The 14,112-nt window shown below is 41.2% G+C and overlaps 1 protein-coding gene across 5 annotated transcripts in view; it reads right to left on the reverse strand.

The window, feature by feature from the left end:
- DENND2B (DENN domain containing 2B) overlaps window positions 1–14,112 on the reverse strand; it is a 146,179-nt gene that overhangs the window by 83,535 nt on the left and 48,532 nt on the right. For all 5 annotated transcript variants that reach the window (XM_014876289.2, XM_014876288.2, XM_088175338.1 and 2 more), the window contains one exon: window positions 2,053–2,157. In XM_014876289.2, coding sequence (XP_014731775.1) covers window positions 2,053–2,132 — 80 coding nt within the window. In that variant the 5' untranslated portion in view covers window positions 2,133–2,157. The remainder of the gene's footprint in view (window positions 1–2,052; window positions 2,158–14,112) is intronic.

Below are 14,112 nucleotides of genomic sequence, written 5' to 3' on the forward strand. Positions count from 1 at the left end.
AAAAAAATGCATTAGTGTGGTTACATTTAAAACCCTTCACTTTCTTCAGATCTGAGAGGGATTTTTTTCCCCTTCTGTGCTCACAGCAGAAACCCATGAATCCCACCATCAGATTCTCAGGTGAAACTCAGTTATCCTCCCAAACAATCTCCTTCCTCTCCTCTCTGTCTTTCCCTCATTTCTTGAAGTGCCATTCAAAGAACTCTGGTGGAGAAATGGCTCTGGTGATTCATGACAGTTAATTCCCACTCTGGTGAGAACGAAGGGAATTTTAGTTACTGCAAGAATTTTAATGCCTGCAAAAGCATGCAGCTGTATGGATGTTTACATGGAGGCAACTTCTTTCCACTGAGGATTTTTATTATTAAAATTTAAATCCATGATCTACAGGGATCTGAATCATAGACATAGAAAGGCTTCTAGAGACTCTACTGACCTTTGCTTCTGACCTATAAAGAATCACAAAATGTTGAACGAGCTGATGTTCCCATATCCCTGAATCACACCTTGCATTTTAGAATCACAGAATCACTGAGGTTGGAAAAGAGCTTTAAGATCATCAACTGAACAATCTTGAAACGATACACCCCACCAAAACTAAGATTGACAAAAAAATAACTCTAAAAAATATATCTTAGCAACCAGGAGACTGCTACACCTGTGTTACACCAGTATCAACACTAACTGCAACTCTGATACCATAAATTATAAAGTACATTTGTAGGTTTCCAAATGCCCAGTCAAACCCCACTCTCAACAGAGACAGTGACTGTTCAGTTTTAGTGAATCTTTGAACATGTTTACAATGAATTTTGCAAACTTTAAACTTGTATGATGCCAGCACTTACAACACTGATTTACAGTGTGACTCAAATGAAGAATGCTCATGGTCGACTCAAATGACATCCTCTTGCAGGGTTTCTCAGAGACTGGTGGTGATTACATAATGCAAAATAATGGATGGAGAAATGGTGCATGACCACCTATTCATCTCCTCACTTGTGCAAGTGCAACTTAAAGATTTTCCTTCGTTTCGGGCTCTTACTTGTACTTACGAAATCTTTTCCTGACATATTCTAATCGAAACAGATGATGATGATAAGAGTTTATTTGACATTTACTACCCAATAACTTAGTATCCCACAGTACTTTCTAAGCTATTCAGAATGGAAACGATTTCAAAACAAAAGACTTGTCCAAAGTTTGCCAAAGTCTAGGCCCAAGTTCCTAGCACCAATCTGTCTGCACTGGTGGAAGGACAATAAACGACTTGAGAATTTCAGAGATCATTTAGGAACTGTTTTTATATCTATGTATGACTATCTCTAGAAATTCTTAAGCCACTCTGGCCCCTCATTATTTTATCTTTGTACTATTTTGTACTAGGAGATGGCAAACACACAAACTGAGAAGTGTACAAGAATATGGAGCCCACCTCTGCTGAGCTCTACCACAGCATAACATGCCTAATAAAAAAAACACTAGAATGGATGCTGGTTGTCTGCATCTTTCTCTTGACTGCATATTTTAAAAAGTTTCGGGTTTTTTTCCCTGTGAATTACAAAGGCAATCTACTTTGCAAATTATTTCAATGCTACAGAAAGGACAACTAAGCAAAGCAACAGAGATGAGCCCAGTACTTTACACTCAGCCCTTTCCCACCTGCAGCAGGAGACAGTCTAACCGTGGTCAGACACAGCAAAGGAAATGTGACACAAAAAAACCACAAAACACAAACTGGACATTGGCAGTGCAGGAAAGCTGGCATGCAATCACGTGGCTGAGGAATTCAGCCCAAAATTTCTGAGCTTTATACAGCACCTTCCACACAGGTGCTTCCTTGCAATCACTCCCATCATAACCAGCCATTGGTCAACAAGAAAAAGCCTTTCCTCATCCCTTGGCTCCTCCACTCCATACAAAAAACTTCCCTCAGCCCAGCAAAGCACTCTTTGTGTCACAACAGAGGTTTCCTACCCTTGAACAGACACCTTGTTCCAAACACAGACCAACCCTACCCAAAATCTACAAATCCTGCAGCTCTCCACTTACCTATCCAGAGTGTCCTGAGGCACTTTACTCCCTCCAGCTCTGCTGTTGACACTGCTGTTCTTGTTGGCAGTCATGGTCATTTCTGCTTTCTAGAAATGTGGATATCTGTGAGAAGAAAAGTTAATTAAGCTTCAACAAGCCCAAATGACAATTAACTCCTTAAACAACTATGCTGTATAAAGGCAGAACTCCACGTTGCTTTTCATTCTATAAAAAGCAGTCAGTCATCAGTAGCTATGGTTCTGAAAAATGAAACCCTACCTGTCTACTGCTGCTATTGCACATCCACAGCCAAGGTTATCAGAGCCCAGTGCTATAAATGGAAATAACTTATGGGAAGCAGGTGGGTGCTTCAGGTGCTGGTCTATCTGATGAGCAGAGCTTGGTACCAAATTCACCAAATATCACAGGTTTGGTGTGGTTCTTCCATCCATCAGAGTATGTGGAGATCCCAGCAACAGCACTGTGTGATACTTGCAAACACCATAGCTGTGACTGGAAGTTTGACAACACCACAGCTATCCCAAGGAATAAAGAAAGCTTTCTCACCTTTAAAGTGCTGCTCTATTATGGAAATATTTTCTAATCGTGAAATTTATTCAATGATGGATTTTTGAATATAATTTTCAAATCTGCTTGTGATATAAAGATATCACTAGAGGTTTTCTCTACTGATCTCACAATTCTTTAAGTAAAGCTGTCTTAGGACACTTTTAAAACCTCAGGTAATATAAAGAATCTTTATCAGTTCCTAGCTGTTTTTAAAGCAATTTGATAATCCCAAAATCAGTGAACTTAATTTCAGCCCTGTGTATAAAGTTAGATGCCCAAAAGATGGGTCTCACTTCTGTGACATTACTGCACACTGGCAAAGAAACAGCCCAGTACCATGATCTATTTTGCCTCCATCCTGCTGTCTTAAAAGCAATGTCATGCTGTGACTGGAGGGAGAACATGATGATGTGGATAAAGGCCAGGATATTATCCAAGGGATGCAAAAGCAGGAATCCCTAATACTGTGCCCCTCCATTGACTATATCCCATATTTCTCCAGTGTAAAGCACAGCTCTTAGTGGCTTTTCCTTCTGTCATTGTAATCCCTTGAGAAACATTTTGCAAAATGAGGGGGGAATGTATTTTCATGTCATGATAAGATTCTTAAAATGCCAGCAGAGTCCCTTGAGAAAGAAAATGAACAGCATTTACTCCACCTGATGCTACAGGAGTCATTTATGAAGGAATCTGTGGTTCTGCTGGCACTGGGCTGGGTGGTTTCTGAGATGCTGCTTAGTTTATGAACTAAAATATCTACCATGGTTTACAGCACTGCCACCCAAGGTCTGACCAGAACTACCAATTTTTATGACCATTAACAGCACAGCTAATGCAAAAATAAGGAGTGTTCTGAAATTTCTTGTTTACTCAAACCCACAGGAAGTCCAGACTGCTTGAGAAGCCACTGTAATGTGATGCTGCAAAGCAAGCTGGGGACTGACAGCACACAAAAATCCATGTACTAACAGGCCTATCACAGTCATTTTCTAAACCACTTTATTCCAAGCAGTTCTGCCACAAACAAAGTCAGAAAATCTGCAGATTGCAGCTCCAGAGGCAGAATCAATGATGCTGACCACGGGCTCCAGGTCTGCTTGTCCTTCCCTGCTCTCTTGTATCAATTTTCCCAGATTAAGCAGAGATTCTTTTCCCCTGGTTGGTAACATTTTTTTTTTCTGCACTGAAGCTCCCTAAATTCCTCCAGTGTCTCATTGTTTTTGTTAGTGTTACATTATCAAGATTACAGGACTGTTACAGAACTGCCTGTTCCGACTGGGAAAGGGATTGCTCGGGACAAAAAAGGAAGCCTGCTAATGCTGGCCAAGCTTTCTAGGACTGTACATTCCACAGGGAGTAAGCAGGTTTTTTTTTTTTTTATGTTTTCCACTCACTAGTTCAATACTTTTACTGTGTTAAATCTAAATCACTTACTAGCACTTAATGTGAGAAAAATAAGAGAGATAAAGATGGCATATGGAGAACAATAACTGTTAGCACACATGTGTAACTTTAATTTCCCAAGATTTGCTTTTCTGTCCAAGCCAAAAATAAGCTGAAGAGACCCTCAAAAAGATGGGATACTGATCTGACATATTTTAAAATTACAGTGTACTTTTGTGCTGCTGTTTTTGAGAGTCTAGTTTTCCCATACCCAGAATCAGATGGGGGAGTGGGAGAAGAAAAGTATGTTAAAGCTTGATAAAAATCATCACATCAACATTTAAAAGCAGTGATTGTTTAAATCTTACATTTCAAAGCCACCTTAAATGTCAAGTAGAACAAAGTGGTTTGTTTTCAACTAAAGATAAATTGAGTTCCTAAAGACAATTTCTCAAGATATGTCAGACTTAGTGATGTGTGTTCCTTCCCATGCAGTAGAGACTCTGATACACATGGTGATATCCACTGACTTTTCTATTCAATTTTTCTTTAATGCTTATTTTGGATTAATATTTTACTGCAGGTGATGCTAGTATCATCCCAGCATATGCAGAGAAAATGCAAACAACATGAACATGGCAGAAAAGTATTCAGCCACTTACAGAGGTGCCTGGAAGCAAGGATTTCTATCATCCCAAAAAACCCACCCACCCATCCACCAATCTACATCATCCCAAAAATAAAGGGAAAAAAGAAATAAACCAAGACAAAGAAACAAGGAAAGAAAACCTAAACTAAATGTAATGGTTATGTAAAAGGTTATTTTAGAGACTTCAAATGAGTCTGACAGCCTGCAAGTTTATTGAATCTTTATAGAGTCAGAATCACATCCCTTGGGCTTGGGTGAGAGCATTCCTCATTACACTATTTACAAATCATTCTTCATAAAGCAATGGAAACCAAAATCTCTCAAGTATTGTGACATACTGTTAAAAACAAATCCAAAAATAGTCATTTCACACAGACTCTGAATTGCCTTGTACACCATCTAACAAACTTGGTCTAGAAATGCAGAATTCTGTTTTATTTACAAATGTAAAGAATTCCTCTGAAACCCTTATTTAGCCATCATTTGTGCTTTGCTCCAGACATGGTATCACTAATTTGATTAGGACAGCTCTCAAACTGGCAATTTAATGAGCCCAAATGGTAGAATCATTAAATCAACTTTGCCTAAAACCCACAAACCATTTATCAGGATCAAAAAGTAAAGATGACAGACAAAAACGAGAAATTATGTGATGGCAACATGGGATTGCTGCTCGTAGCAGGCAAGGTTCAGCATCCTGACTAAAAAGGGCTGCTGCAAAGCTGATGCTTCCTAACAGATCTTCATCATTGCAGGAAGATCCAATGACAGAATATTCCTTATGGACAATCTTCCCCCCTGTTAATGGAATACTTACACTTTTAAAATTAAACTATGGCTTGGAACTTTTTTATGGGGCTCTGAAAGCCATCACACTTTGGGCTAATGAACAGCACAGCATCACTGAATGCCTAATTCCATTAATAGGTGTTAGCAGGGGAGGGGTAAATCCTCTGTTCCTCCCCTCTGCAGTTTAAAACTATTCTTGATTTCCTAAAGCATCCCAAGACTTTGGAAGCACCCACTCTCAGTCCCACTACTGAAAAAGTGGAAGTTGTTTTTCACTGAAAGCTGTGAATGGGAGTGGGTAGAGCAGTGAGGCTTGGAGCAAGCACCTGAAAAGTCAAGGCAACCCAGAGTGCTTGAATCACTTCATAGCCTCAAGCAAAGCTCCCACTTTCTGATACACAATGTGTATGTGCCCATCAGCACATCCCAAGAACTGATTCCTTCCTCTCCTCCTATGGAAAGTGAATATCATTGAACCCAGAAGAAGAATTTCCATGTGGTGTCTGATGATGTGAGAAGGGAGCCTTTCAATGCAGGTTCCCAAGCCCTCTCCTGGCACTAACATGACTTGAAATCTACTTGAGATCTTGGGTTCTGAAGCTTTTGCATGAAGATTATTTTCCCACTGAAATTCCACTGATCTGGGATCTGGAAAATATGGGAAAATATTACTCCTTTGGTCTGCCCCACAGGGCAGAGACCTGGAGGCATAACAGGAAGTCATAACAGGAAAGACCTACAGGCTGCTAAAACAAACTCATGCTTTTGAAAAATTACAATAAATACAAACTTTCACCAATATGTTTATAATAATTGATGTGTCTACTTATTTTTCTCTTAACAATAGCTGCAACAGAATGGCATTAGCCATTAAGAAGTTAGCTTAACATGTTATTTTGCTTTTTGAGTGCTTTAAGGGGGCTTGCCCACATGTCAAGAGGTGTAGTACAGCTGAACTCTTGTTTAGGAGCTGCAGCCTGCTTTGTGGCAATTTGCCTACTCCCTTCCAGTAAAACAGATAATGATGTCCTTCCAGAACAACGTCAGTTCTGGTGACCTGGAAAGTCCAATAAAATGTTTAAAGATTCCTGCCTTGAGAGGGCGCCTGCAGAGACTCCTGAGACCAGAACTGCATCAGGAATACCTGTACCCCTACATCAGGAACACCTGTCCCTCCACATCAGGGACACCAGGACAGGGATTAACTCCACAGTCTCATCCAAAATTTCCCTCCCTGCAATCCACAGCCTGTTTCCAACTAATTCAGTGACCAGTCTCTCTGCCAAGCTTTCACAGCTAGGTGGCAACTTTATTTGTAGCACAAACTTCCTACTATGACCAGCAGGAGTGGTGAACTCGGTTGCCATTGGCCCTTGCAATGCCAAAATCACCCTCTCAGCAGTTCAGTCCCCACTGATGTTGCAGCACTCACTGGAGGAGAAAGGAGTTACCTCCCCCAGGCAGGTGAAAAGCAGACACTCTGCCTAAAGCAAAGACAGCTCTCCACTCACCTTTCACTCTCCTTTCCTGTTTTTCTGCCACCTAAAATGGTTTTCCCTTTTCTGATTTTTTTTCCCTATTTTGTGCCTTTATTCTGTCTTCCTCACTCTATTTTATCTTCCCATTACTTAACTTCTCCCCCCCACCCTTAATTGAAAATGGGCAATACCTGGTGGAGAGAACAGACCTCACTTGAAATACACAGCAGTCCAAACCTAATGCCTGAACTGGGTAAGAACTCAGTGCCAAACTCCTCTGTTACCCTCGGCAGTCCTAGGGCAATCACAGCTTCCAAAGGGAAGGAAAACAACATGAAAATCAAGGAAGAAGACATTTAGAGAAGGAGACATGAACAGAAAATATGTCTGTTATTGAATCAGAAATTAGTATTTCCCTCTGTAGGCTAAAGAAAAGGTTTGGATTTTGAAAAACACATTGACTATTTCAAGCTTAAATATCTTGATTTGAGACACCAGGGTAGAAAGGATCTACTTAGAAACTATGCCCAACATAAATCACAATTCTTCAGTATTGTTCTTCTCTTGTTCTTTCCTTCATCCTCAGGATTTTTGCATAAAAACAACCATTTAAGTCTCAGGAGCTCACCTGTTCCTGTTGCTTACTCCTCAGTGAAGTCATAATGCTCTAATAGCGACATCAACACCATTTGCACAATAATGAATTGCTTCTTGTGACACAAAAACAAAATTATAAATTTGCTAAGGAATGAGAGTTGGTTAGCTTTGAGGAACAAAGATTCTTTTTCATTAATATCTCTTGTGTCACAAAGAATATGATGAGAAAAGACAATGTCCTTTGGTATTTCCCACAGGGTGTGACCAGTCCCTAAAAACATCCCAATGCAATTCACAGAGTGAACAAACAAAGATGAAAGTCTTAGTTAAGTCTTAGAAGGAACTTCCCAGTTGAGCTGACACCCTCCTCACACACATACACACACAAAGTCTGCCAGACAGATGAGCTGAGCAGCAGCTTTGCAACTGCTGTAGGTTTTTTATTTGTTAGAGCATCATCTGAGGCAAAACACGGGTCACAGCCATCCCAGAGAGCAAGCTGCTGTACCCAGAGCTGCCAGCACACCTCCCTGCCTGCCTGCCAGGCACATCTGGCTCCCACTCAGAGCCCTGCTAGAGTAAGAATTGTAGAATTATTACCAGTTACAGGCCTTGCAAAGTGTTCTAATGATACACGATGGGAGGAAGGGCAATCATCTTTGGACACCTCAGTAAGGTCAAGAGCTGATATGTGGTGATACCATGAATCTCCTTTTGGTTAGATCACTGTGTGCTAGTGACTGTTCTGAGCCAGCATCTCCCAGAAGCAGGTCCTGTCCAGGAGACCCAAGCTGCCAGTGTTAATGCTTCCAGTGAAGAAACTATTAACTTGCATGGACTGTCTCAATATTATGATATAAAAGCACCCTGGGAGGATGAGGTATGGGCTGGAGACCTCATGGATGTAAGTAGAAAACACTGGCCAAAGCTGTCTTGGCTTGTACAAAAATATGAGAACAACATTGGGTCTGTCTCTTTAGCTCTTGGCAGTTACCCAGGGAATCTGTAGAAAGGCACACAAAAGATTTTAATTCCCCCAGAGAAGATCTTAATTCCCCTGTATCCAAAATAGATCCAGAAGTGAACCTGGACACAGGCATTAGCAGAAACAAATGAGATGGCAAGTAAGTCCATTGTTTGTATTAGGGATTTGTGCAGGAACCTTTCAGGAAGGTATCTGTTTACATTTAGAAATGATGTTCTTGCACTTAAAGCAACATCTGCAGGATGCAGAAGCTCTGAGCTGTGTTGGAGCTCTGACACGGATTTCAGTCTCAGTCTTAGGAAACCTGCTTAGAGGTAAGATCTGCAAATTCAGTGCCAGAGATAAAAGCCCACCACCCACACTCTGGCATCTGGCTGAATGGCCCATTTTCTCAAAGGTACTCCTATTTTTCGTCCTACCTCAGGAATCTATCCAAATCTCCAAATATCACTGCTGTACCAGAGACAGAGGCTTAAAACTGGCCTGACTTGAGGCAATGAGCAGTTCTCTCATGCACAGTGGTTTTCTGATTCAGATTCCTGTCATGTCTATGAAGATCTTGGCTACCACCTCTCTCTCCTTCAAACTCTACATGTTCCAAGCCAAAAGAAACAAACCCAAGTCCCCTGTGCTCCCAGCATGATAAACTCCAATGAGATGTGAGCAGCCTGACTGAAAGGGTGCAGTCCATGCCCTGCCTAAGTTCTCACCTCAGACAACTAAGTAAAGAATTATCAGAGAGAAGGATGGACCCAGCAAAATGAGTGAATCCCAACCTCCCTCCCAGCTGCTGAAACAGAGGATGTTTGCAAAAGAAGAAGCAAAGAAGAGAGGTGAGGTCCAGACAAACATCAGAAGAGTTCAAGACTGGTAGAGCAAAGGTGAGGTGAAAGAAAGCACAAAAAAACCCAAATTCAAATCTAAATTCATGTTTTTGAGTCTCTGGTTCATGGGTAGAACCCTCACCTCCCATCACACACAGAGCTGCAGTGACTGCAGGAGACTTGCAGTTCCTATATTCCTGTAGTTTCTTTACAGAATTGGTTTTAAGGGAGATTGGAGGCAAAAGAGCAGAGGAGAAATGACTGAGAGAATATTGGCAGAATAACAATATAGAAGAACGACAATAACAAACTAAGCACAGTAAACTACTTCTTATTCCCTTTGTTAACAAAAATTATAATAGCTATAGCAACAAAAAGGGAAGCAGGGAGGAAAAAACCCAAGACTTTTCAATATCCACAAAGAACACAGCTTTCTAACATGGAAAAATCAAGATTTATGGCAGCAGCAGCTCCTACAAGGCAGGGTAGTAGTGGTGCACAATGGTTTCAATTAAAGGCACCAATCATTAACCAGTACAGCTGGGCTCAGCAGTTGACAGGCAACAATCTCTTCAGTGAGCCACGATTCTCCAGGCACTGAGGGAGCTTCTCTTGCTGTATGAGGTGCCCTGCAGCCCCATTTGTGTGGATTGACCTCATATTGTCTGTCAAGCTCGGTGACAGAGCGACTAATGCCCAACAGAGACATGTCCTGCACTCCAGCCTTGGTGCCTCTATCCCTTGGCCAGTCACCACACACTGATATCCCCGGGGATGCTGCTCAGCTCTGCACCTCAGCAAGCACCTCAGGGAGAAAAGCATTTCAGCTCCCTGCTGCCTGGGTGCATTTTCCCTCTCAAATACACACACTTTGAGCTCAAAGAGGGGAGGAATGTCTGGCACTTCTGCCGTGACCATCTGGCAGAAGCACCCCTCCTTTTTCTGGCAACTCGACCAGAGCCTTAGAACAATTATTTCAGTTCCTGATTCAAGCGCTGGAGACAGAAGATCAAGTTACATTTCTCTCCAGCCATCAACACTAATTCAGTTTTCACTAAGTCAGCCTTGCTGGAGTTTCACTCTTCCACACTAAAACAAAAAAACAAAAAAACAAAAAAACAACAACAACAAAAACAACAACAACAAAAAGTGAATCTACACTGAAAAGCCAGTAGAAGAAAGATAAGGAATTTAAAGAGTTGCCCTTCACAAATATAAGAAATGCCAGTAAGATCCAACAGAGAAGGAGCTGTTTCTTCCTATAAAGGATATTTTTATAAGACAAAATGCTGAAGAACTGAATGTATTGAAAATTGAATGATACCATCGCCCTCAGTGATATCCCCTGGCTTTATAACAACCATGTAAATAAGATTTCTTCCCTTACTATCACAAACTGATTGTGAGTTGAAGAGAGTTCCTTCCCACCCAGCACTCAGTCACAGGTATACACAGCCTTTTCTCAAGGAGAGTTCAGCTCCCACAGCACTGACCTTTGTCATCTGCATGAAAGGAAAGTTTCAACAAGCTACCACAAACAGAAGTGTTATAAATCACCTTTCATCAGGCCTCCAACCACTAGCCAGAGGAACAACTGGAAACACTTAAACCTGTTTTAACATTCCTTGTAGAAGGAGGCAGAGAAACACCTCTCCATCTACCCACTGGAGCTGATTGCAGCCACCAAACCACTCTGGACAGTGGTTCCTGCCAGTGGAGTTTCTGTTGAGGATTTCTGCAGCAGCAGCCTTTCCCAGCAGACATAGAAAACCAAGCAGCAGCCACAGAAAATCGAGCTCTGTTCCCATGTGAGCTGCATCCAGAGTGGCAGGAGGGAACCACGGGGGGTTTAGATGGAAGCAAACAGAAACAAATCCACAAACAAACTGTGAATGATATCACATATCTTTTAAACCTTCACATGCTGGGAGACAGCATTTGATGGTTTGAAAGAGCTTCTCTTCTTTCCTTTTATGAAAACGATTTACATGCAGCTGTGTACATGACATGCTGGAGACTTCTCAAGAGACCAGCCGCTGTTCCAAAGAACTCACACTTCTATGATAGGAATTTCATAACTGAAGGCACTAACTATCTTCCCAGATGCAGGCTTGAATAGACCCACTGTGCTGGAGAGTTCTGCTGAGGGAACAATCTTTCTTCACAGGCCGGAGAGCAGGAGCAAACCTGACACAGAGGAGCATTACAGCCTGAACTGCTTTGTTCTCAGAGCCACAGGGGCTTCCAGAAAAGCATTGCCCCATCACACAGGCCGTGCAGAATGCTCCCAAAGCTTCCCAAATCCCACTTCTCTGCTTGCAATCCAAGTCTGAACATCTGTAATGCCAGAGAGGGCACAGGAGAGCACAGCCTCAGAAATGTGTCAGGTAGAAAATGTGATCCCATGGCCTTGCAGTCAGCTGGATGTGTCCAGGAATAACAAGTAGCCAGTGAGTGCAGGAATTGGGTCCCATTTCTTGTTTCCAGGTTGGCTGAAGTGCCATAATGTGCTACCACTTATGTTTAACAATATTGAAACATGTAACATTAACTTGAAATATTTGTGTGAAATGATTAATTTTATCCAGACAGCATTTGGAATGTTGCTCTGGCACCAGCATTTCTACCCTAAGTTTTAGCGCTGGTGTTCCTACTTTAGCTCAGTTCAAAACTTTGAGTAAAATATAATTTAATAGCAATCTGATTTTGCAATGATCTCATTGAAAAGGCATATGCAGCATTGCCCTTGCAGCACAGAAAGAACCACAAGATAAGCCTAAGGGACACAGATTAACACTCTGATCAGATAAAATTTCAGCCCCTTCTCCCTTGCAGGGAATGTTTTGGCCTTTTGCCAAGCAGAAAGCATTCCACACGCAGTAGGGTAAATTTGGTACAGCACCCATATGGAAATATCTTCTTCACAACAAGGCCAGGGTGTAAAATCTATTATCTGAATACACGTGTCTCTTACTTCATACATGAGTGAGCCTACAGCAGAGTTTGACTCAAACTTTCCCCATCTCATGGGAGTCCATATTTGAGCAAACTTTAGAATGGCACTGGCACTAAAGCTGGCATTCATCTTTCTTTTCTTCTTTCCTGTGGTTTTAAGCTGAATGCAGCAGAAGCCCAATTTGGATCTGTTCCCTATAGAAAAATATTTGTATTGTTTCTTTTAAAGTGTGGTTACTATAGAAAATAACTGCAACAACCAGGCCTTCAGAATTGGACCCGTCTACTCACAACAAAAATGTCAAAGCAGATTTTGCCATGATCAGCTATGGAATGGCCTCAAGTTGTGTCAGGGGAAGTTTAGGCTGGATATTAAGAAAAGGTTCTTCACCCAGAGGGTGTTTGGGCACTGGAACAGCTCCCCAGGGCAGTGGTCAAGAAGCACTTGGACAATGCCCTCAGGCACAGGGTGTGACTTTTGGGGTGTCCTGTGCAGGGCCAGGATTTGGACTCCATGATCCTCGTGGGTCCCTTCCAACTCAGCACATAACATATAGTTCATTTAGTGAAAGGGAAAGCTGCAATTCTATTCCTCATTTCATAGAGTTTATGCTTATGCAGTTCTCACCTTAACTCTATTTACAGACACTCCTTTGCTACTGTTCATAGAGAGTGATACCAGAAATTATAGCTCAGATTTCTCTCATGTTCTACTCCTTTCACTGCTCCTCCTTCAGTTCAATTGTATACACACTCATCTTCCCAATACCAGTAAACAGAGAATTTAAAAACATGCATCTACAAATAGACAAATTGTTACAGATAGACGTACTGCACACACAATCTGATAAACTTCACAAATAAAAATTCTTTTCCAGTAAGTAAATTGAGCAGAATAAAGCACATACATGAAGCATAAACAACACTTTCCTACTAAAAATTCCATCATCACAAAACAAGTAAGTCTTTGAAGGTTAAAAAAATCTATTACATAGAAACTCTTTGGTGTCAGCTTTACATGAATATATTTTTCTCTGTGTTTGATTAATGAACAAATCAAAATATTCAAGACAGATACTGAACAGTTTTGTCTGGCATGAAGTCTGCATTGCCAAATTCCACACGGTTTCCAGCTGGTACCACAAAATTGGCCCCAGTTCATTCAAAACTCAGTCCTCCAAAAGGTAGATCAATACCTATCAACATTTTTGTATTTTGTATTATAAAGGCAGACAAAATTGTACCTGTGCCTAGGGCACAGTGGACAAAAGCTGAGTGACAGCAGATTCCACTCTGCTACAACAGGATAAATGCCTTTTGCAACTCCAAAAGGTAAAGATTTAGAAGATAATGAATCCACTTCAAATATCTTTTGTGACTAGCTACTCATCTGAGGATTTAGGGATGAGATGTTCTAACTGATAATTGCATTGTAATTTGTAGGTGTTATAAATGCACCGGGACTCACAGATTCCTACAGAGCATAAATTCTTGAAGCTTCCTGATGGAATAACTGCCTCTCTCTTCTAGTGTGTGCCTATTACTTAATATCTGAGCTCCTCCCTCATTTTCCCCAGACAAATATTCTCTTATTTAACCTAAATAAGAATGTATGGTGGGACATCCATATGCAAGAGGTTTTCTTTACACTATATTTTAGATGCAAAAGCCATGTTAAGAAGCTTTCTTTCTGATCCTAGGGAATCCAAAGGTGTGAAAACTATGACATTCACTTTGGCTGATTTTTCACAGTACCTGTATTCTAAGTAAGGCTCTAAAGAAAACGTATGTGAGAAAATGGTTTGAGGTTTGAGGGCTTTTTTCAAACTGCAGTTTAATTTTATGGAA

This window comes from Sturnus vulgaris, chromosome 18, assembly GCF_052056855.1.
Source record: "Sturnus vulgaris isolate bStuVul1 chromosome 18, bStuVul1.hap1, whole genome shotgun sequence".
Lineage (NCBI taxonomy): Eukaryota > Metazoa > Chordata > Aves > Passeriformes > Sturnidae > Sturnus > Sturnus vulgaris.